This window comes from Vombatus ursinus, unplaced genomic scaffold (assembly GCF_900497805.2).
Source record: "Vombatus ursinus unplaced genomic scaffold, bare-nosed wombat genome assembly UNPS02014773.1, whole genome shotgun sequence".
In the NCBI taxonomy this organism is placed as follows: Eukaryota; Metazoa; Chordata; class Mammalia; order Diprotodontia; family Vombatidae; genus Vombatus; species Vombatus ursinus.
The window spans coordinates 11,541,541-11,566,401 of NW_020954551.1; the positions used below are offsets into that span (position 1 = coordinate 11,541,541).

The following is a 24,861-nucleotide window of genomic DNA, read 5'->3' on the forward strand; positions in this document are numbered from 1 at the left end:
TAAGAGCCTGAGCCTGTGAGTATAAATTGGCTATACCAAGCAGCCTATGAATGTGAATATATTCTCATTTAAATTGGCTTTTCTTCTCACTAGACACATTCAGAAGCAACTTCATTAAAATCTCTAGAAATCTGCAGAGCAGAAGCTTGAAAAACACACCCCAAGTGTGGATTTATTTTCTACACAGCAATGGGTCTGTGTGTGGATTCTAAGTTCTTTGTTCTGAACAGAAAAAGAATTCTCCTTTGTCTGTAGTGATTGGGACCAAGAGAATCATGGGTGAGCAATGTACAAGTACCTTGGATTTAGAGGGAAAATACACATATCCATTGGAATGCATACTCCTTGAGGGCAGGGACCGACTGATCCATGTGGAAAGGACTTAGTAAATGCTTGTCAGATCAAATATTTTTCAAAAGCTCAGTGAAATTTTGAGATTTCTTTCCTCAGGATGGATAAGGGGAGGATTTTTATTTATGTGTGTATGTGTATATGTATATACATATATGTATATATCTATGTGTATATATAACATACATACACATATGGATATACGTGCACATACATCATACATACATACATACATACATGTATTTGTATATACACACACACATGTACATAATGGTTCAGATAAATTCTCAAAGGATGGGTTTGCACTGGGTTGATCAGGAGGTGATAGTATGGGTTCCATCTCTAACCTTTTGGAGTTGATGTCATGGAAGGTAACTCTCATTGTCTTTTTTAATGTCTCTGGCTGAGACATACTACTGGCCTGGAGGAATCATTACACTCAGCCAGTATGACATCTTGTAATAAGGCATTTTGGAAAGAAGGCTGTACTGGGAGTCAGGAGATCTGCATTGTGCCCTTGGACCCTACCTCTCCTGGCCTTATTTAATATGAAGGTGGTAGGAGGAATCAGGGGTGGGGATTGGGGGAGAGGAGGGAGTGTATTAAGCTCTAGAACCCTTGAAGACCTTTCCAGCTCCCAAACCCTCTGAGTCTGATACCAGATGACCTCTCCAGGGCCCTTCCAGGACTATACTTTTTCTTATATCCTCAGATCAACTTATATTAGATCAATGATTGGACTGGCTTGCTCGATACTTGAATGATCATACCCTCTACGGAATAGACACAGGGACCACAAGGCGACTGTTGTCCTTGATCGAGACCATAGATCAGTTCAGATAAAGTTTTGGAAATGACATTAACTTGCTCAGATCATTGGCAGCACTCAAAGAACAGAGCCAGCACATATACTATTATGTATAAGATAATATGTAGCAGCATACATTATATTATTGTGAATAATAACAGGGATAACGGTTTCACAGGCATAGGGAACCTCGCTCTACCAATGCATGTTGGCACCTTTTCTGCAATTTATTAGTCTTAGAGAGGTACCTAAGTGGTTTCAGTGACTTGCCCAGGGTCATAGAGTCAGTATGTGCTAAAGGCAGGATTTGAATGCAGGACCTTCTTGGCTTCAATCCATGACAACACATTGCCTCTCATTCATAATAAAAATAAAAATAATAATAGTAACTAACATTTATAGATCACTTTAAGGTTTGAAAAACAGTTTACAAACATTTTCTCTGGCTCTTCAAGGCAACCCTCCGAGGCAGGCACTGGAGGTATTACTGTACCCATTTGACAGATGAGTGAACTGAGAAAAAGAGTTGAAATGACTCATCTATGGTCATATAGATTGACCAAATTATCAGAGGCTTGATTCAAACCCAGGTCTTTTCTACCTTCAATTCTGGGACCCAATTTGCTCCATTCTGCTGCCACTCATCTGCAACATCAATGACACTAAGACATGGACATCAGGACCCTCCATAATATCTGGCAGCCACATGGTTCATCCCTATTCATTCTGTTCTCTATTACTCACTGTAATTACGCCGAGCCTGGTTGAAAAAGAAAGTACAAGATTCCACTGGGTTGCAGGGAAATTGTAGACAAGACATCGGGGACAATGTTTTCTTGTAATTAACAATAAACACAATCACTGAATTGTGTCATGATATAATCTCAGGTTTCTTTTGTTATGGTAACCCAAGAGTTTCCCACCTGTATCAGATTCAGTTGTCATAATCGTTTTTTCATCTTAGTTACTTGTTTTCATCCTTTTCAGGGGACTCAAAAAGCTAACAACTTAATTCTTACACAGATGGGGTTCTTTGTATCTCTTATGGTCCAGTTACCATTTTCTGTATTCTACTATATAGACTTTCAGGTTGGAAGCAATTATGAATTTTTATTGACTTTTCACATGGTATTCTGAATTGAGTTGATTTCTTCTTCTCTGGTGATTTCCATCATTTAATTCTGCATTAATGGGTGATTCATGCAGAAGTCAGAAGGGAAACAAACATTTGTTTGCAATTTAAAATAAAGAACTTCCTTTTTAAATGACTCTGATATTCTGCTACATAAGTGTTACCAATTCAATGAAGTGTTTTCAGACATAAAAGAGCAAGTTTCAGTTCACAGCTCCCAACTTATTAATTAATACTAGATGATTAATACTTACTAGATTAATACTAGATGGCTAAAAGGTGATTGGAATTTTCTCACTTTCACTGGCCACTTTCAAAATACCCAAAGTGGTCTCCGTACATCTTAGATTCCTACAACATTTTGACCATATTGATAAATTTGTGCTTATTTTAATTAACATTGTATTAAACATTCTGCAATTAAGCAGAGATGAGTGTCAGACAAAATGCTTTTCAAATAGACTTTGTTTCTTGATATAAAGCTGAAGGTCATGTAGTATGGCTTGTTACATGGTTTGTCCTTCGTTCTTGAAGAGGACGGAGGAAGGCAACCTGCCTCCATGTAGACACATCTTGCATCTGTCATAGGAACTTAGATTTTAGAGCTTAAAACTTACGTAGTCATACTCCTTCATCTCACAGATCATAGAGTTGGGAAAGGTCATAAAGGACAATTACCCCTCATTTTAGAGATAAGGAAACTGTTGAGGCCCAGGGAGGTTGTGACTTGGCAAAGGTCATATAGAGAGAAAGTGCCAGAGCCAATATTTGAACCCAAACCCTCTGACTCCACCTTATAGAGAGTTTCCTGGGGATAATGAGAGCTTAAATGACTTGCCCAAGGTCCCAAAACCAGAATGCATCAGAGGCAAGACCTCAAACTGAGGTCTTCCTGACACCAAGGTCTGACTTCTAGTGACGCTGCCATACTAATTCTATTCTCCATTTTTTACCTGCCTTGAAGAAACTAAAATCTCTTGGAAGTTTGGAAAGATTGGCTATTTTTATGGTCATTCCTGGACTTAAGTACTTTATATCTTTTCCTGAAATGTTATTTAGCATGACTTGAATTCTCCTGGGCAAATCAGAATAACTCCCGCTACACTATCACAGAAATAGTTTACCAAGAATATCCTGCCATATTGCTCAAACTATTGTCATGGCATCTGCATGCTTCAGGACTCAGGCTCTCGGATCTCATTTTTGGCCATAAAAATTGGAGGGCGCTTGCAATTAGGCAGCCCTAACCTCAGCCATGGCATCTATGTTCCAAAGCCAGGCAGATCAAGAAAGGGCAGAATTATTCATTACACACATATTTTAATGCATAAACACATATGCAATAAATATTTGAGTATTTGAAAATCTGAATGCCACAAATATTCAAAGTATTGGGAGATTTATTTTTTAAAGTGTATGTTTGTGATATTCCTTTCTTTATGCCTGTGAGTGGCTATTTATCAAGTCTTAACACCTTCTCCTGAAGAGAATTATGGGCATCTATCTGGCTTCATGGCTTTTTCAATTAAACAGTAAGTACAGTCTAACATTACTTCCTAGGTCAACACATATTTTAACCTGACTTCTTTGGAATAAAAAGCTTGAGAATATAATTTAGAATGATACAGTAGAGTGTTGGGCCTGGAATCAGAAAGCCCTGGGTTCAAATCTTGCCTCAGATGTTTGCTGGTTGTATGACCCTGTGCAACTCACTTAAACCTCCCTGTGCCTCAGTTTCCTCATATGTAAAATCAGGCTGCTAGACTCCAGGGCCTCCTAAGGTCCTTTTCAGTTCTAAATCTATGACTCTAGATCTGAGAAACTCACATATGTGAGTATTCATTAATTTTTATCTTCACAAATCCTATAAGAATTTTCATTATCTGAACTTCATCCTTCTTGATAGGCAGAATTAAAGTTCCCTAAGGGCAGGTAATGGTTCATCTATGTCTTTGTATCCTCAGTGCCAGGCACATAGTAGGCCCTTAATAAATGTTTATTAAACTGTATATTTAAGTTAGCCCAGATCTGTCAGAGGTATAATGACACCAAACTTTAGCTCTAAGAACATCACTGATCCCCTTCTGTCCAGGCTTCATTTGGCAACACTGTGAACAGAGAGTGACTTTGGGATATATGGAGCCTTCAAGGTCAAGGTTGAGATTCTAGAAGACCAGCCTCTTCCCTGGCTGGACCTCTGTGGGGTTGTCATAACATGCTTCCTTGCCTTTCCACAAGATATAGAGGAAAGAGAAGGTCTGACTCCCAGATAATAAAGCATTTAAGTGGTGCAGTGGGCAGAACTTGAAACGTGGGGTCAGGAAGACCTGAACTTAAATTCTCCCTTAGACCTTTATTAGTGTATGATTCTGGGGAAGTCACTTAGCCTCTCAGCTTCATTTTCTGCATCTAGAAAATGAAGAAAATCATAGCACTTACCAAACAGGGTCTTTATGAGGATCAATTAAGAAAATGTACGTAAAGGACTTTGTAAATCTTAAAGTAAGTGCTACACAGATGCTAGTTATCATCATCATCATCATCATCATCATCATCATCATCATCATCATCATCCTCACAACCCTTAAGGCTGAAGGTGGAAGGAAGGATGGCAAACTTGTGCCTTCCTTTCAATTGCTCAAGTTGTATCCATGTATACCTGAGCAAGACAGAACTGGGGCTTTGTGTGGCTTTGTTCAAGGGGTCTGATCATGAGAGTAGGCTGAAACAGTCTAATCATAATTTTTATATTTTATATATATATATATATATATATTTTATTTATTTATATAGTATTTGTATACTGTAATTATGTAAAATAATTAGAAAATCAATAATAAAATAGTATGTTATTTATAGATTATAATGATGTAAAATAATTATAAAATTAATGATAACAATAAGCATTCATGGAGCACTTTCAGGTTTGCAAAGAGCTTTATATGCATTAGCCCCTTTGAAGGGAAGCAGAGAGGATGGGGAGAGAAGTGAGAGGCAGTGGGTGAAAATAAATGTGGCGAAACCAAAGAAAGAACTAGAACAGAGACAAGTGGTGGGAGGCAGTGGGAGGAAGCCATCCAGGAGGCTGGAGAAGAGGGCACTGAGGCCATGTCCTGAAATGAGCTGGGTAGAGGAGTCATTCCTAGTGGTCCTGGGTGCCGTCTACACAGTGACATAAGCAAGCCTGGCGTTCTTGGCAAGGTTTTAGAAGATGGGATGAAAGACCATCGGTTTGTTTGAAGGCATCACAAGCCTCTCTGTTTTAAGGGGTTTCATCAGCCTCTGCTTGTTATAAATAAAGATCCCACCTTTGATGCTCGTGGCATGCTCCATTGGCACGTTGGAATGGAAGAAGAGATCTTAGGTTTAGCTAGAGTATTAATTTCCCACTCCTCTAACAACGAGGTCCATCACACTATTTTCAACAAAGGAAACTGAGTGACTTTGATATGATTTGCTCATCCCAAAGTCATTGTGGCTATGATTCAGCATCTTCCTTTCTTTGAGATATTTGCAAATTGCCCAATGGTTTCTCTCAGTATCTCCTCAGCAATCGGACTTCAGCAGATGAGCCTATAATTTTGACTGTGCATTTCCCTCTCCTTTTAAAAAGGCACCAACTATACCTTCTCACTTTGCTAGTGTTGGGGCCTTTTCCTGGGCTGAAAAGGGTTTGCAGAGAAGATCCTGATTGCTCTTCACCCACATTCACTAACTCTGTTTTTACCCCTTGGTGCCATCATGGCCTAATCCAAATGCATGTGGCTCGAGAAATACATTTTTTCACTACTTTTTAACTTCTTATCATTCCTTCCTATTTAACCAGGTGGTACGTGGTTTGGCCACCAAAACTTTTCAGCAATGACTGAATTTCAAAAGCAGAAAAGTATCTTTTAAGAAATGGAAACCACCTATTGGTAATTCCTTCTATTTTTTGGCGATGGCGGAATGGACCAGACCAAATCTCTAATTTCACTGAAATAGTAAAGACACAGATGATGCAGATCAGCACCTACTCTGCAATTCATCACCTTGGAGAGGTGCCAGGCCACAGCGATTTAGTGATCTATGCAGATTCACACAGCCAGGGTATGTCAGATTCTCTTTGACTCTGAAGCTTTGTCATGCTGTCCTATGATCCCTTCTCTTACTATTAGGTGGCATCTTAGTTATTGGTAATTACCTTTGGCTAACAATCTTTTAAAATTCTATTTGGTGTTTGTCTTGTAAGGGGTCCCTTCCTTTTTATCCGTGCTTCTCTTCCCTTGTTTGGTTTAGACTCTAAATCATCTCCTACTCAACCCTTGACACCAACTTGGCTTTCTACCTTTTTTTTTTTTTTTTTTTGCTTTTTGGTGAGGCAATCAGGGTTAAGTGACTTGCCCAGGGTCACATAGCTAGTAAGTGTCAAGTGTCTGAGGCTGGATTTGAACTCAGGTCCTCCTAACTCTAAGGCTGGAGCTCTATCCACTGTGCCACCTAACTGCCCCTCTACTTTTTCTTATTTTCTGTCTAGTCTGGAGTCAGCCACTATCTGGAGTTCTCCTTCCTATCCTGTGCCAGTAGAGCAGGCCACTGGATTCAGTCCCTTTGGACTACATAGCTTTGTCACTTCCTCCTTGATGGAAACTCCTTCTCTTTCCCTTTCTAGTTGTTACTTCTGTTTCCAGATCTGTAAAGTGGGATTTTTTTTTTTTTTGGCAATTGGGGTTAAGTGACTTGGCCAGGGTCACACAGCTAGTAAGTGTCAAGTGTGTGGTCTAAGGCTGGATTTGAACTCAGGTCCGAAATGACTTCAGGGCCGGTGCTCTATCCACTGTGCCACCTAGCTGCCCCTCTCTTTCCCTTTCTTAGTTCAGACCTTTGATAGCATCAGGGTGAGGAATTCCCAATATGGATCTTCCCTCTGCTGAAGCATTTCAGCAACTTGTCTATCAAATTATCATCTTAGAGCTGCCTGGGGTCAATGGGAAGTTGAGTGACTTACCCAAGATCACACAACCATATGTGTTAGAGGTGGATCTTGAACCCAGATCTTTCTCACTCTGAGGCTGGCCAGGTCTCTAATTACTATGCTATACTGCCTCTTCTTTCTCTCCCCATCACTTATATAACAGGACTTTCTTCAGGCTTATGTCTATTTTTTCTCTCTCTTTTTTTTCATGGGGATATCTGATCTTCAGATAACTTTAAAAACATTCCATTATGACTTACAAAACTAATGGATTAAGTAGAATAGACTTCTAGGTTGAATTGTACATTATGAAAAATAAACCACTGAAATGGGAGAAGCAGGCCATGAATAAGTTTACTCCTTATATTTGGCTGTATAGATACGCTTCTCTTTGGGCTGGGCACTAGTATTTCCTAAAAGTTCTGGTTATCTAGTCATTGGTTTTCTTTTTCTTATGAAAGTCACATGACACTCTACATGGATTGCACAATTCTCTTTTCTAATACTGAGTATTTAAAAATACTGATTTAGGGGGCAGCAAGTTATTCTCAGATAAACTGTTAGCAGACCTCTAGCTTCCATGTCTTTCAGAACCATGTAATAGAAATTTAAGAACTTTCTCCATCAACACATTTCCCTTTCATTCAAAAGAAATGTTTTACAATATAACTTTGCATTCCATTCATGAGCAAGCAAAGATCACCAAAAATACCTGGCAAAGAATGCCCTTTTTTCCACTACTTATAACATAGTCAGGACACGCTATGCCAGATTGCAATCCTTGGGACCACTAAATCAAGCTTGCCCAACTTAACATCTCTCATTAACATTTTAACTTGATTTCCATTAAATACAGGTAAGAGTGGGTCCAAAAGAAGTTGCATTCTGGTATTTGCCCTCACTGGGAGAGAGGGGAAGAATGGAGGTGATTATTTCATCTAAACCTATTTCCTCAGAGCATTATAGACTTTGTTCCTTTTTCATCTTCAATTTTGGTTCATAGGATTTTGGTTCACAGGAAGGAACCTGAGAGATCTCTGGATCACAGATTTAGAGCTCAGAGGACTCAGAGGACATATTTCCAACCTCATCATTTTACAGAGAAGAAACCTGAGGTGGAGAGATACCCTCCAACTTGCCTCAGGTCACAGAGATAGTAAGAGGCAAAATCAGGATTCAAAGCCAGGTGCTTTGAACCCAAATACAATGATCCCATCATACCTGCATATGTTGTTATTCCCTTCCCCACTTCCAACAGAATATAAGTTCCCTCGAGAGAGACTATTTATTTCTGTCTCTGCATCTCCAGTACCTAGCCCAGAGTCTGTTCATTCCTGGGTGCTTTTTAAATCCTTGAAGATTGAAAATCACATGATCTCTATTTCTAAAGATCAGAAACCTATTATTAGAACCTAAACTCTAAGACACTCACATAGAAGAGAAAGTTTGTTGAGTCAAGAATGTTTGTTGAACTGAAGTGAGATATCCCCTCTGCCATCAATCCCTCCATTAAGAAACAAAACACTCTAGTGAAAATAAAATGGCCTTCCAACAAGCTCGGAGTACCTGTCTAGACTATAATTTTTTAGATTTATGAAGCTTCTGGATGTTGGTTAAATTTCAGGGATAGCATATGTTAAAAATCCCATAGCTGTTTCCAGCTGTGCTTTCAAAGCATCTCAAATAGGCAGACTTAGTGATTTTAAAGAAGAAGGTGCTGAGAGCTGAGGGAAAACTGAAGATTTTTGGAGATCTTCACCCCCGAACCCAAGCAGGGTCAGAGTGCAGATCTTTCAATGAAGGAGAGAGATGCAGTTAATAGAGGTGTTGAAGCTTTCACAGATTTACTTGGTTAGGGATGGACATGGTAGCATATTCCATTATGAGAGAGAGAAAGAAACAGACAGAGACATACAGAGAGAGAGAGAAGATAAAAGAAGAAAAGAAAAGAGGGAGAAAGAAAAAGGAAGAGAGAAAGACAAGGGCAGAGAGAGAAGGAGGAGGAGAGAAAGATGAGGCGAAAGAAGACAAAGAAGAGAGAAAGAGAGGGGGGAGACAGACAAAGAGAGGGAGGGAGAGAGAGAGAGAGAGAGAAAACACACGTAGATATACTTTACCATCCCCTGGAATGATGCGGAGGGTAACCGTGTTTCCAGCTTCCTTGATTAAGTTGACAATGTCTGAGTGGGATTTGTTGGTGATGGCACATCCATTCACAGCCAAGATCCGGTCTCCTACTTTCAGTTTGCCACAGCGGTCAGCAGGACTCCCCTCAATTATCCGACCTATTTTGTGGGGCATGGCCACACATGCATTTCCTGCTTTTGTAGTGAGTTTTTAATTTTTAAAAAATTATGTGGGAACACAGCGAAGGGAAGAGGAGAAAAAGGATTGAAAAGGGAAAGAGAAGGTTAAGGGTTAATTAATTAAAGCATTAAGCAAATGTTATTAAAGGAAAGTTCTGCACTGATGGGTCAAAACATTGGCAATCCCATGGAATGTAGAGCAAGTACAACCATGTTAATGCTGCCACTTACATCAAGTCCTCTGGCTAATGATGGAGAGGGGGTAGATCCCCTTTCCTCCTTAATTTAACTTGCAACTGTAGAATAAAGAACAATTACTTAAATACTTGACAGTCCAAAAATAATAGGCTGCTGGCTCACTTATGGCCTATGAATGTGAGTGAGAGTTGCAACTGAATTTTCTCACTCTCTTTGTGTCACTGTCATGTTTCCTCCCTCCATTTTGGTCAGATGCTATCCAAGATTCTGCCAATGTTTTGTTCTTTCTCCATTTAGAAAGATCATCACTCTATGCCTGACATGAAACCAGCACCACAAAGATCCACTGAAAATGCCACATGGATTAAGAGGCAAAAATTCTGCCTTGAAGGTAGCATTAGGCGAGACACCAAGGGCTATCCTACCATCCCTGACTTTGGTGGGACTTCTCACAAATGACCTCTGTTCACTCATCTCACCTTTTAGGGAAGACTCCATCTGGTTAAACAGCTCTGAAGTTTTCTTCTTTCCCCCATCCAAAGGAGGGAAAATAAATGTGGAAATCTAACATGCAACTTAAGGGCATGCATAAAGAGTAACATTTGTATGGGCTCAATGCTGGGCTGACCCTCTTCCTGTAATCAAAGGTTTCTGACTTTCTCAGATATTGTCTTTTTCAGCAAAAGAAAATACATATTTTAAGTGTGAGGCTTATTTTGCACTGGGAAAGGCTTTTCAGCCAAATATAGTCAATTGATTCAATCATAAACTGAGACCTGGGAAAGACCTTAATGTAGAAAGGCCAAGGTCACCCACTGCATCCCGGGCCATTGCTGGTCATCCTGACTTTTATCCTGCCACTGGACTTTGATGACTCTGGAGGAGACAGCGAGGCTGATGACTGTGTACAGCTCTGCCTCACTTAAATCTGAATCATGCACAAGTCAAGACATCACCCTTGTGATGTCAATGGTCCTCTTTGAGAAGGAAGGACAAATAAGAACAAGCCAATTGATTAAGAGGTGAAATTGTAGATGTGGGGCATAAAATATTACCAGAATGTAAGTTTTTTAAGGGTATGGATTGTCTTGAATTTGTCTTTGAACCTCCAGTGATTAAAGACCTGGAACTTAGAAGCATTTCATAAATGTTTGAGTAATGGTGAATAAAAAAAAATGGGTCTAACTGTATCACATGGATTTCCAAAGAGGATTTTGCCTAGACATAGTTTAAGGAATTTATTTTGCTGGTATCTTTAAAGGTATTCCATCAATTGAGCCCTTCTCTATGAAAGGTGGAAAGGTTGTTAAGAGAACAGTAAGATCAAGTGAACAGATATCCCCAGTGCCTATCACAATGGCTGACCCATAATAGGTGCTTGTTGGTTGACTACTTTCATCATAATGGAAATGAATGGATATGTGTAAATTCACATTCAAAAATCTTTGAATGTCAGCAACAATAACATGTGTTAATGTCATGGGATGGAAAAACACCAGAATCACACTGTCCACCAGAAAAAGACAAGTAGCGCCCCCTTCCTTCCTTCTTGGCACAAAGTCAAGGTCTGGAAGTTCCAAAGATTACCTGTGTGGGGAAGCTCTAAACCAGCAGGGGGGTGGATATGGTGAGCATGGCACAGCTGAGGGTAAGCTTCTCATGCAAAGCATTAGGGAAAGTTTGATTTACTCATTGCAATAGTCATGGGAGGAGAGTTTTGGTCAAAGCACATCAGTGAAGAAATCCAATAATCATCATAATAGAACATGTTGCCTCCTTGCCAGCCTCTAGACATGGCCTCTTACTTCTGCCTCTAAGGCAGATAGAAATGTTTTACAATCCTGAGACCTTTACAGTACGTATGGGGAAAAATACATTATGGGCAGGACTTTCTAGGAGAAAGTCAATTGAGGAATGTTTCCCAATTGGACTCATTTGGAGCATTTGCTTCCGCAGGATGGGACCTAAAAGGGGTTTTATGAGAAAATCCCCAGAAGGGATTGACCCTCTTCCCAACTCAGCAAAGTGTCCCAACTCTGACTAGGGGTGCTGAGACCTTCAGGGATTTCCTTGCTGCCCCAATTTCTACATCATATAATAATGATAATCATATCAATATTATCATTAAGAATTAGAACTAACATTTAGTTAGTACATTATGGTTGGCAAAGTGCTTCATATGTTATCCGTAGCAGACAAGAGACTCTCACTGTCCACCCTGGACAGGAGTCACATGGCTTCCCCCTCTCCTCCACACGTGCTCCTGTGTCCCACTATCCCCACCTCCAAACAAAATGAGTAAGCAAAAAGTTGAAGGGGAGAGAGATGCTATCATACTGACATGAGCTTTCTGGTTGACTGGCTGACACACATCCACTATCCCCCATCACCCATGGACTTGACCATGGAATTATATACTTATGCGCTCCAAACTAATTTTTTTTAATGACATAGAACATTCCATGGCAAGATTATTTTAGGAAATCGTGATCCTCATGCCTTGAATGTACTTTTTATGTATCAAGAATCTGAGCAATAAAAACCCTACTGTGAGTTCAAGTCATTTATCCCTAATATTGCACATGATTGCTTTTACAGTAGTTAACCAAGTGCTGTTTGTAACACTGCACTCATTAGTGCAAACACATGTGTGTACCTTGCTGACTCATCTGTTTAAGGTGAGTTTAAAAAAAAAGAGTACAATGAGGAAGCAGTGTGCTTAATTGGGTCAGGATGCTAAAGGTAGCGAGGGGCAACCTTGTAACCCAGCACACACAGCTGGTGTTATCTTTCCTCACTGCAGTCATCAGACACCGTGGGCTGGGTCTAGTAGACAGTCTAGTCCTTGAATAATCGACAGCCAATATCAAATTGTCAGCAGCCTTTTTCCTACTCTGCATATGGAGCACCCTGCTCCCTCTTTGTTACTCCCTCCCCACTAGTCCTAATCAAGGTGGAAGCTCAGGAAATAGGAAGCGATTGAGCTGGAAGAAACATTAGCTGGTACAAAATATTGGCAGCCCCAGGCTAAGAGACAGTTTGGGTTCCAAAAGTCATTTGTAAGTCAGCTGTTCAGCACTCCGAATTCCTTTTCTGATTGAAACACTGTCTTTAAGGTTGCTAAGTAAATCTACAAAAAAAAAAAAAAAAAATCTCCTATTTAGTTCAAAATATTCCTTTTTTTTTTAATGATCTAGTGGGAAATCTTAGTGGAGAAACTATCTCTGCCAATGCAGATAGGCAGCTCATTTGTAAGTTAGAGTTTTATAGAGATGCCTGGGGTAATGAGACTAATTTGCCTGGGGTCACACAGCTAGTATGCATCAGAAGCAATACCTGAACCCAGATCTTCCTGACTCAAAGGTGGGCCTCTACCCACTAGGCCAGGTTAGCTCTCCATTATATTACATTAATGGCTCTAGTGAACCTAATCCCCATGTGTAATGATGTTTCTGGCAATCTAAATTTGAAACTGGTTTCAAGCACACTTCTTTCCCACATCTCTGCCATCATGCATTGGGAACAGAGATCATTCCAACTCTAAGCCATTGGCAGCAGCTTAATATTCACCCATCCATGGCCTTGGATAGGGGGTCCTACTATAGCTGAAAGGGTTGGTGATTGATGGGAATAGAGGCAGGGATTGGTGGAGGATCAAGGCTAGAGATAAGGACCCTAAAGAACTAGGGGGCTAGGGCCTCTTGGAATGATCAAATGATCACAGAGGATCTCAAAGGAATCTCAGAAGCCATCTCACCTAACCCCCTCATTTCAGAGATGCAGAAACAGGGGGCCAAAGAGGTTAAGTTGGCTCATGGCCAAATAAGTGGTAAATACTGAAAAAGGGACTTGAATTCAGGGTTACTGAGTCTAGACCCAGACTCTGGATTCCACCATCCCACATTCTTTTCAGTGTAAATTATTCAGAGACACTTCTCAAGTCTTCATAGCTTCCCCATCATCCCTATTCTTTGGTGAGCCCTAAAAGCCCTTGCTTTTCTTTTCACTATAGTCACTGACTTTTGTTTTCAATCAAGTTTCTCTCCTTCTCTATCCCATTTTTTTTTTTTACAATAAAACATAATTTCCTGCCCTCTGATGGCAGGACTTTCCCAACCTCCTCATTTCTACCTCTCCACTGGTCCTGTGATACAGAGTCAGACCTGAAGCAAGGTGACAATCAAGGGTTTCTTGGGGGATGGGAGGAGGGAAGGACATCTGAGGGCCTAGGCAAGTACTTGCAGAGTAGGTGAGGGGAGAGATGAACAAGTAGTTTCATTGTTATCCAGAACCCCCAAATGAGGAAATGCAAAAGATCACCTCTTCTGCGACTCATCTTAGAGAACTGCCTGGGGGCAATGAGAGGTTAATTGACTTACACAGGGTCACACAGCCCATATGTATCAGAGGTATGATTTGAAGCCAGGTCCTTCCTGGCTCCTAGCCTAGCCCTCTATCCATTCCGTCAGGCTATCTCTCAAGAGAAGAAAGGACAGAGCACTTTCCAGTACCTGGAAAGGAAGGGCAGTTCCCTGGTTCTTGGCCTTCTCTGACAGTTATTCATAAGCAATGGATGGGGAAATTTCCATAAAACACACCCACTGAATGCGTCCTGATGACAGTCCTAAGTGGTCAGGGGACCATTAGTTCTCGGGCATATTCTGTACCCCTGGTTTGTTCCACTCTGCTAGTAAAGATTATCAAGAGTTAACTTAATGGGTGATTTCCCAACAGGGGTCCCCCGTGCCATGCCAAGTCTGCCAGCTTCCAAACACTCTACATAAAAGATCCTCTTTACTAACACATGGATGGAGAAGAGGGGGTGGAGATGAATGATTCTTAACAGCACAATGGTAACACTTCAGGGAAGGGAAGGAGAAACTCAGGCCAGGGATCATTCTTACTCATTATATTCTTCTTGTTGTTTTTGAACCATAAGCATCACTGCTTGTCTCAGGCACACCTGGATCCCCCTGGGATGCTGTTACTAGCGATAAACCGGAAAGGACATAACTACAGGCTTTCCTTGGACCAATGTCCAGAGACAGCCACTGCTCTGGAGGATGGCACCACACAAAGTGCCGATGCCCAGGTGTGTGGTGCACACATTCTTAGGAGAGGAACGCCCCCTAAATGAACTGAATTCCCAGCTAAAAATTTAATTCCCTTCAACGAGGCTCTTCAACGGGCATTTTCTCCAATGATATTAGAGGGCTCAGTGGTAAAGAGGAGCTTGCTCACTTGGTGCTTACCAAAAGTGGTCCCTGCCTCTGGCCTGCTCACAGAGGAGACGATGACGAATCCAAAGCCTTCATTCTCCCCACGGCGGATCTCCACATCGTAGGGCTGCAGCACTGTGCTCACCACTCCACTGCCCCCGCCACCGCCACTGCCGATCCCGCTGGTGCTGCCACTGCCCGAGCTCACGGTATTCAGAGAGTTCTGACTGCCCTGGGGAGTACGCTTCTCCTCTGTCAGGGAAGCTGGCTGGTTGCTGCTGTGATGGGAAGATGCTGGGGAAGGGACCTCATTTTCTGCTTTGGGGACTGAAAAAACAAAGAGATACTCCTGAGACATTGGCTTCCTTCCTTCCCTTCTCCCTTCCTTCCTTCCTTCCTTCCTTCCTTCCTTCCTTCCTTCCTTCCTTCCTTCCTTCTTTCCTTTCTATGCTATAGTGAGGATTCCCTTCCTGGATGGGTTGAATGAGAAGGTCTCCAAAGTCCCTTTCATCCCTTCGATTCTGTGGTTCTGTAATTTTACGGCAAGAACACTAACAACTAGGGAAACCTGCAAAGGCTTCCGGTAGGAGGAATCTGAGGATCCCAAGAGCTGGAGATGAGGACAGTCTGTGCACAAAGGGACAGAGAATATCGCACGCAGGCAATGGCAATGAGGCCAGTTAGCCTAGCCTACAACTTAAAGTGTGTTGAAATAGATTAATTTGGAATGAGCCCTCCTCCTGTTTAATACTAATAGAATCCAAAGATTAGGTGAATAGTGTTTCCTCCCACTCTAGACCTGGGGCAACAGAAGGCATGATGAAGCTCTGCTTACCAAGTATGGCCCCCTTTCATTGACAGGTAGCAATGCATAAATGAATAGACCCGAGTTCAAATCCCATCCCAATCACTTGCTAGCTATTTGACCCAGGACAAGTCGAAACTTCTCACCTTCCATTTCCTTATCTATAGAATGGGGACAATAGTAACCCTCATGAGACCGCTACAGAGAACAAATAAGAGAATGTGTGTAAAATGCTTTGGAAATCTTAAATGTTATAGAAGCACTTGTCTGTCTATGGATTATTCCTCTTAATATTCACCCATCCATAAGCCACAGAAGGAAACAGGAGGAGCCTCTGGTCTTCACACATGTTCTAAAGTCGTCTTTGTCCCCAGTTTAAAGTTTCTAACTAATTCCAGTCCATCTCTATGGACTGTCCAATGCATAAGGCAAAATGGAAGTAGCTCAGATGGTTGGATGTGGCCGGGGCATGAATAAATCTTGGCATTACTGTCCAAAGAAGCCCTGCCCAAGGAAGGTAGCCAAGGGAGAAGGGTCATTTTACTTGCTCCTTAGAGACTTTCTCAGTGGCTCAGCAAGCCAAATATTTTTAAGAAGCTAAGTTAATACTGGAATCTTAAAAGTCCTTGACTGGCCCTAAGAGAGCAGAGTGGATTTATGTAAGATAGTTGTAACTAGGGGGCAGCTGGAAGGTCTTTTGCTTCCCTCCCCTCCAAGATTTTAGGGAATGATTTCTTCATCAGCAATAATCAGTCTCCCTTGAAGACTCTGCTATTGCTCACAGTTCCCTCTATCCCTAACCGAGAGGCTGGGTGGTATAGTGGACAGGGTATTAGATTTATTTGCATTAGGACACTTGGGTTCAATTCCTAGCTTAGACACTAACTTGCTCTGTGAATCACTCAAACACTAGTTTCCTCATCTATAAAATGGAATAATTGCATTTCTCGACTTCAGAGGGCATAGTTGCAAGGAAAACGATTTTTGCAAATCTCAAAGTGCTCTATGAAAGGCCAGATGGTGCAAAGGCTAGAGAGCCGATGTCTTGAAACCAGAGAGACCTGGATTCAAGTCCTGTTTCTGACAAATACTGACTGTGTAACTGTGTGACCATGGACAAGTCACTTAACTTTTCAATGATGCTTTGGTAGGGGGAAATTTCTCACCCAGGAGTTCCATCCATATCAATACAATCACACGTCCTGTCCCAGCTCTTAAAGTGCTGTATGCATGAGTGGGACTGTTGTATTACTGTTTTTGTTCAGTTTCATGAGTTCATAGAATCATAGATTTAGAATGTGATGAGACCTCAGACTCTGTCCAATCCACCTCTCATTTTACAGATAAGGAAACTGAGGCACAAAAGGATTAAATGCCTTTTTGGCATCAGTGTTAGAAACTTTCAAGGTAGAAAGTCCCTGAGATGGGTAACTTGTAGTAACCCTTACCTGGAGCACCGAGACACTGACAGTCACATAATCACAAATCCAGTAAATGTCAGAGGCTGGATTTGAACCCAAGTCTTTGTGACTGCAAAGCTAACCCTTGATCCGCTCTGTTATGCTTGCCTTCCAGAAGTCCCATTTAGAACTATAAATGAGCCATCTAGTCTAATTCCTTCATATTATGGATGGGGACATTGAGGACCAGGGACACAGAGTGACTACCCACAGTCCCAAATATAATAAGCATGAGAGCAGGGATTTTGAACCTATATGTTTTGACTCATTTTTTTAATATTAACACAGCAAACAGGATTATCACTCTTATATTGCTTTTTTAAAAAATAAATCCATATGTATAATTAAAAACAAATTAATTCACATACATCATTATGAATCTAAAAATTCACAGTAACAGCACAGACAGGTAGAATAGAACGGTGGAAAAAGCAAAGGACTTTGGGGCAGGAGACCCAGGTTGATAGGCTTATAGTTCTAGAGATGGAGGGGCCTTAGGGGTCATCTAGTTCAACGTCCTTATTTTACAGATGAGGAAAGGGCAGTGAAATGATGTTCCCAAGGTCACATCATTAGTAAGTAGCAAATCCAGATTTGAACTCAGTTCCTCTTGATTCTAATTCAGCCTTCTTTTCCTGCTGTTTCTCAATTCTGATGCTTTTCAGCTCCTCTGGGCACCTTTCTCCAAGCTTCAATTTCCTCATCTGTCCCAAAAGGGCTGATAATATTTACCCAGCCTGTTTCACTGGACTGTGAGGCAAGAAGTGTAAATCTCCAGGAACTATATAAATGCTAGTTACTATCATTATGTTGGGGCAGCATATGACTTCATTCTTATTGCAAAAGGTCTGTAGAGGTTTTGAATAAAAATAACATTTTGGTCCAGAGAATGCCTTGCCTTCTCAATTTAAAATATCATTAAGCCAATCCCCTAAATAGTAAATATACAAAATTTGGTCAATTAAACAAGAACGAAGAAGAAGACCATCTCATCATCTTCAGGTGGCCTCTATCTGCTTTTCATCTGTCAAACCTCTAGCCAAAATTGAAAGAGTGAATCTGTCAGTATTAGAGTAAGATTCTTAGGTTCTAATAGGTTAGTGACACTACATCTTACACAGAGGATCATAGAATTGAGAACTGAAAAGGGTACGTAGAGATCACCTGGTCTAATGACTCAATTTTACAGCTGGGGAAACTGAGGCCTGACTTGCCCAAAGTAGTTAATGGCATTCAGGATTTGAACTCAGGTCTTCCGACTTCAAATACAGTGTTCTTTCCACTACCCCAAAGTGGCGCCCTACTAAACATGCCAGGATGTCAGTTTCTCACTGGCACTATCAGTTTTCTCCACTAAAAACTTCCCAATGAAAACTTAACTATGCCTTTGGCCACTCTGTCTACAGTGATGGTTCCTCATCTTGCCTTTGATCATGAACTGAGACACCCAAAGTATTGAGGACACCATTCTTTGATTCTCTTGTAAGGAGAGAATCTCCTCTTTGACAGCTGAGGCCAACGAGGGGAGGAATCTGTAATGTGGCTGTGAGCTTCTCTCCCATGGCCTTATTTTTCATTTTACTTTGGCTTCTAATTTCATGCTACATTCTTTTCTGACTTTCATGATGACCTTCAAAGCCCACTTAACATCTCCTTCTGCAGAAAACTAACATCACATGAAGAGGGTGACTAAGTACTATCAGTCAATATGGGGGAATGGCAAATATATATTCCACTAGCCTTCTCTCTCTATAGAAAATGCACTAAAGCCATGTAAAAGTACTTCTAAATGACTGTAGTTTTGCAGAGTTGTAGGAAAGCAAACCATCTGGAAATTCTGAGCTTGATCAAATTTGCAAACATTTGCTAAAATAGATGCTTGAGGAGGCAGATATGAGAAAAAGGGCTGTTTCTTTTCCTTTTGAAGAAAATGAGAACATAGGAGAGCACCAGTGAATGCTACCAATGTCCAGCTTCTGGTATTTGCAACTTACCTGCATAGACCACTTTACGCCGCACAGTGAGGTTGACATGGCCTTGCTTGGCAGCTTGTTGCATAAGTTGGACCACGAGCTGGTGAGATTTTCCAATCACTGGTGTCCCGTCAACACAGATTAGCTCATCTCCAGACCTGAGGCGACCGTCTGTGTCAGCAGCACCCAGTGGTACGATGTGACCAATATAAATCTGTTAGGGGATGAGGGAATGGATGGAATGTCAGCCAGCAAGAAGGTGACAAATAAGCTAGATTACCAGATGCCCTGCACACAGTAGGTCCTTAATAAATGTCTGTTGAGTGGAACTGATGAACAGTTTTGATGGAAGGGCCAGTGGTATTTACACTGTTGGATGGTAATCCTCAATCAAGTCGCCCAAATTTTCTAAGCCTGTTTCCTGATCTGTCAAATAAGGGGGTTGGAGTAAATGATCTTTAAGGTCCCTTCCAACTCTTAAACATTCTACAATTATATGAATAATATAAAGAATAACTAGATCTCCTGCTTTCTTCCTTTTCTTATCTCAGAACCATAACATATATTCTCCCCTCATCAACTCCTAGATGCCTCTTTTCATTTAGTCTGGTAAAAACCTCTTTAATCACAAAAGGGAATTGGTCCCTTTTGGACCATTCCATTTCCTGATCTCAAAGCCCTCCCGTGAATATCTTTGCCCTAAGACTCTACAGTTATAACATGTTGCTAACTTTTTGGTAAACTCCTTAAGGTCAGTTGTCTTACTCCTTCTTTCCCACACACAGGGTTTACTTGGTAAATAATGCCACCTTAGTGACAGTATTTTTGTTCACTTTCATTAGGGCATCAATCCATCCACTGATGACTACTCTGACTTTACCTCATTTCCCATTTTTGTTGAAGGCGATTTCTTTGGCCTCAGTCCCTAGAATTTTACAGCTACTATTTCCCCTGTATTTGTGATGCCCAGGAAGGAAGTGCAACCTTCTCCAATGACCACAGGAGCTTTTCCAACCTAACAAATAACTAATCTACCCCTCACAATGAAACCATAACAAGAGGTATGGAACCAGAGTAATGAAAATCTAGTGATCTCCCCATGCATATTGCAGACTAACATAAGATTTTGAAGGGAATGGGGACAAAACACCCACCATGCCAAGAAACACTTACAGGCTCTCCAGGTTCATTTCCACCTAGAATTCTAAAGCCAAATCCTGTTTCTTTTCTCCACAGGAAGATATCTTGTTCTTGGAAATCTGGAACTGCAGAGAGAGAGAAAAAGAGAAGGAGAAAGAAAGGGAAGAAGGGGGAGGGAAAGGGAGAAGGAGAGGGAAGGGGGAGAGTGAGGGAAGAGGGACAAAAGGAGAGGAGAGGGAGAGGGGAGGGAGAGGGAGAGGGGGAGAGAAGGACAGAGGGAGGGGGGGAGGGAGAGAGAGAGAGAGAGAGAGAGAGAGAGAGAGAGAGAGAGAGAGAGAGAGAGAGAGAGAGAGAAGAGGGAAATTATTTATACTGATAAAGGAGTCATGCTTTTAAGCCGCTTCTCCATTTTCCCCTACCCAAAAGGTGAATAAAATTACATGACTAATAAGGATGCCACTTGAATAGATTAAAGGTTGGTAATGCAGAAGCAGAAGAGACATGGAGTGAGTATGAATCAATGAAGGCTTATGGATGAAAGAAAGCATGCGGGTTCCTACCAAAAGAGTTAATATGGGCCTTGCTCATCTCCTTTTTTAATGGATGGGTCTGAGGCAGATATTCCGAATCAAACTCAAACAAATATTTCTCTGGAAAGCTCTTATTCTGCCTCGATTCTTTTACTCAATACACTCTCTCTGAAGTCAGTGTTGCTGGGAAGAGGGTTAGGGGATCATAAAATCTTTAGCTACTGAGAGCTGGCTATAATTTAAGAGCAATGTATCAAATGGAAGTCAGAGTACCCTGTAAAGTCCTAATTAATGCATTTAAAATTCTATACTGGTTTTTTATTACCTATTACCAACGGTGTTTTACAATTCAGAAGCTAGCCAAAGGATTCACCTTCTGATAAGAAAGAGTGCCAGATTATTAGAAAACAACCCCCCCCCCAAAAAAAATCCCAAACAAATATGGAAATACTCTTTTCCATAAGCAATCAAGGGCCATTTATGTCAAAATTTGTGCTCGGTTATGGTCACTTTTGCAAAGAAAATGGATTATTGGACTTAGTAAGAGATGCTACAAACATTATCATTGAGCTCCTGCTGGATGAGATACAGATGTCCTCGGAAATCCTGGGAAGTGATAGAACTCCAACCATGACACAAGCATCAAATCTAAAAGTTGCCCTGGAGTACAATGAAACCAACCCTGTGATTAGCGATTTGCATGTCTGTCATGGTTCCTGCTGCAACGTGTCAGGTCAACCTTGAATGAGTAGAAGCAGCATCGCCATTTAGCGCTGATGATGTTTTTAATCCCACTACTAAAAATCAGTAATGACAGAGGGTGGGGGAAGGGTGGAGTGAGAAGGTGTTAAATCCTTTGGTTTGGGGAAATCAGCTTCTGCATGATAAAACCGCCTTAACCAAAGGAATGAAGGAACCCTATTTCTATGGATTTGTTATTTCACTTCTTTAAAGCAAGCTGTGTAGTCTACAGAATAAGGCTTTTTTTGGGGGTGGGGTGGGGGGAGTACCATTTTATTGTAGTGAAACTCCAAGAGGATCTATTGATTTCTATCGATCTATCTAAATAAATATATATTATGTATACATATATGTGTGTGCATATATATATGTGTGTATGTTTATCTATCTATACCTCTCTTTCTCTCCATATATATGTACACACACACACACACACACACACACACTCACACACACACACACACACACACACACTCACACACACACACACACACACACACACCCTGAATATTTTTAAGCTGTTTTAATTAATTGAATTGCATGCCACAGGTATTTGCGGTCCAGGAGATTTCAGTCTGGTCCTTTCTAAGTCTATGAATTGTGGTAGGTGGGAGGAGGAGGCTTTGGAGGGCAGGGAGAAGATGGCTGAAACTTCAAGTTGGTTTTAGATGCTCCCTTTTCAATGACTCACCATAGAATTTACAATGAAAATATGAATTTGGAAGGCAGATGAGTGAATACTAAGTCACAGGTGTTTAGATCTGAAATTTTTGCCTGAGCCGTCGTAATACCAAGGATTTACCTGTGTTCTCACTTTAAAAAAAATGCTTTCTTATTTTAATTGCAAGGGCTAAGCTCAAAACCTCCAAGGAACATAAACTGAAGCTACAGCATGAGACCGTTATAAACATAATTAGAGAATAATATCATCTTAAGCATGCCAAGATGACAGTAACATTTTTACATTCATACTAGCTCATTGGGAGATTTGTGGTAATAGCCTAGTTCTGACAACAAATTAAGAAGAGGTACATCTTTTTGCTTTATGAATATAACCAAAATATACCATGGAAGATTTCTAGCACATTGTTGGGTTTCTGGAAAAGATCCGGCTAAACCCTTCTGAGGTCAAGGTTCATCTGCGAGATGGACATTTATTTCTGCAGAGACCTGCAGCCAGGAGTCATATTCTTGGCATCTTTTAACACACACCCATTTGGCCACATTATTAAGACACTAAATGTGGCAAATACTTTGACTAGTGCTTCTCATAAAAGAACTGGATACCATATTACTAGAAACAGAAATCTTGGCTTACCATGTGATTTAGACCAGAGGAATAAAAAGGTTGTTCATAGCTGAAAAACTTTAACTGAAAAAGGCAAGTTTGTATAAAAAAACAAACCAAAAAACTTTTGGTGGAACAGGAAACACTTAAATGATAACAGGGATGGCAGACACCGAGAACAGACACAGAACAAACACGCACACAATATATTGGTGTACAGAGACTCATTGTCAAGTTATCTTTCAGGGCTTTTTCCACAGCATGAACCTCTCTAGTACCCAAGGCCAATCCTCCCAGGGGGTTGAATTTAGCCAAATGTACAGGAGGGAGCAAATTAGCAAAGTGACTCTTCAAGATACCACGGTCAACCCTGTGTTGCCAACACTCCTACCTACAGATCCACTTCCAGTTAATAAAGGGATGTAGTAATGCATATGCATATTTAGGGCAACTAATATCCAAGAATAATGAAATCGTGTTGCATGAAAACATGGAGCTATTTGGCATTTGCTTCTGTCGTCTTGAGTTCCATGGGACTTTGACCCGGAAGGAACCTAAGAGATCACAGGATTATAGATTTAAAGCTGGCAGGGGCCCTACAGTTCCCTCTCACTCTATCCTAGAAGGAAACCGAGTCTCCAAGAAGGTAAATGATTATCTATGGCCACTCAACAGATACTAAGGAGCAAAGATGAGGTTTTAAGTCCGGTTCTCTGACTCTACAGCTGGTGCCCATTCTTCTTTAATACATACACTCACTTCTCTTCCCCGCCCCCCCCCTTCCAAGCCAAAGCATTGAGGACAGGGTCACCACCCAAATCTCTTCTTTGTGTTTTAAAGTTACAGTGAGGGTTTTCATGGACAAGTTCCCTCCCTAATCCATCTTACACACAGCTACTGAATTGATTTTTCTAAAGAACAGGTCTGACCAGGTCATGCTACTCTTCAATGAATTCCAGTGGCTGCCTAGGGCCTCCAGAATCAGACAGAAAGTCCTCTGCTTGGCATTTCACGTTCTTCACCACTGGGCCGTACACTCTCTTTCCAGCTTGCTTGCATACTGCTCCCATCCTCACATCATAAAGGGCACTTCATGCCCTGTGTTGGCACCGACCATCCTCCATCCCTTGAATCCATTTCCTCTTCATTTCAGTTTCTCAGAATGCCATTTTCCTAAAAGCACAGCTCAATTACCACCTCCGGGGTCAGCCATTGGAGGCTACTACCTTTCCCCCTCAAATCACCTTGTATCTACTTTGCATGTACTTGCATGTACAGATGCCATCTCCCCAGGGTAGACTGTATGCTACTTGTGGGCAGATTATTTTTTCTTTTATCTTGGTATCCTCAAAGCCTGGTATATAGTAGGTGCTTAATAAATGCTTGTTAACTGAATGACCCAACTAACAGTCATGTCTCTCTTGATCGTGATGTTTAGCCAGAGCTAATTAAGAGGTGAGTCAAAGTTTTACATTTCTTTTTTTTTTTTTAAGTCACTACAAAGACAACCCTCAGACTTGGAAAAAGCCATGAAAAGACTTCCTTTGGTAATGAGAAGGACTGGAATGCCCAGCTCAGAGGGAGTATCCCTGAGCAGGTGTTTCCATCCCTAGAGTTGTGTGATACACTCACTGAATAGGACAGACAGATGTGCACCATATTGACAACTCTTGCCTCTGGTCTCTAATTTATCAATGAGACATCCGAGGCATATGTGTCCCCTAATTACTTTTGGTGTCGTTTCCTTCCCCTCTTTGCCCCCCAGTTACACAGCTTCCTCCCCAATGCAACGTACTGGGAACATCAAACAGGATGCAAGACAATACAGAAATAAAAGTTTTCAACTTGTTCTTACTCTTACATTCTCCAAAATTCGTGGAATTGATTTCTCTCTCTCTTTCCCCCTTGCTCAATCCCGATGCAGGCGAAGGTGACATAGCTGTAACATTAATTTTA

At 41.1% G+C, this 24,861-nt stretch overlaps 1 protein-coding gene across 12 annotated transcripts in view; it reads right to left on the minus strand.

Moving 5' to 3' along the window:
- MAGI1 (membrane associated guanylate kinase, WW and PDZ domain containing 1) overlaps positions 1–24,861 on the minus strand; it is a 673,862-nt gene that overhangs the window by 12,704 nt on the left and 636,297 nt on the right. For 6 of the 12 annotated variants that reach the window (XM_027863727.1, XM_027863720.1, XM_027863723.1 and 3 more), the window contains 5 exons: positions 24,767–24,844; positions 20,380–20,471; positions 19,228–19,420; positions 15,002–15,295; positions 9,363–9,566 (listed from right to left, as the gene is read on the minus strand). In XM_027863727.1, the coding sequence (XP_027719528.1) occupies positions 9,363–9,566; positions 15,002–15,295; positions 19,228–19,420; positions 20,380–20,471; positions 24,767–24,844 (861 nt within the window). The remainder of the gene's footprint in view (positions 1–9,362; positions 9,567–15,001; positions 15,296–19,227; positions 19,421–20,379; positions 20,472–24,766; positions 24,845–24,861) is intronic. The other 6 variants (XM_027863721.1, XM_027863719.1, XM_027863728.1 and 3 more) reach the window with 4 other exon arrangements.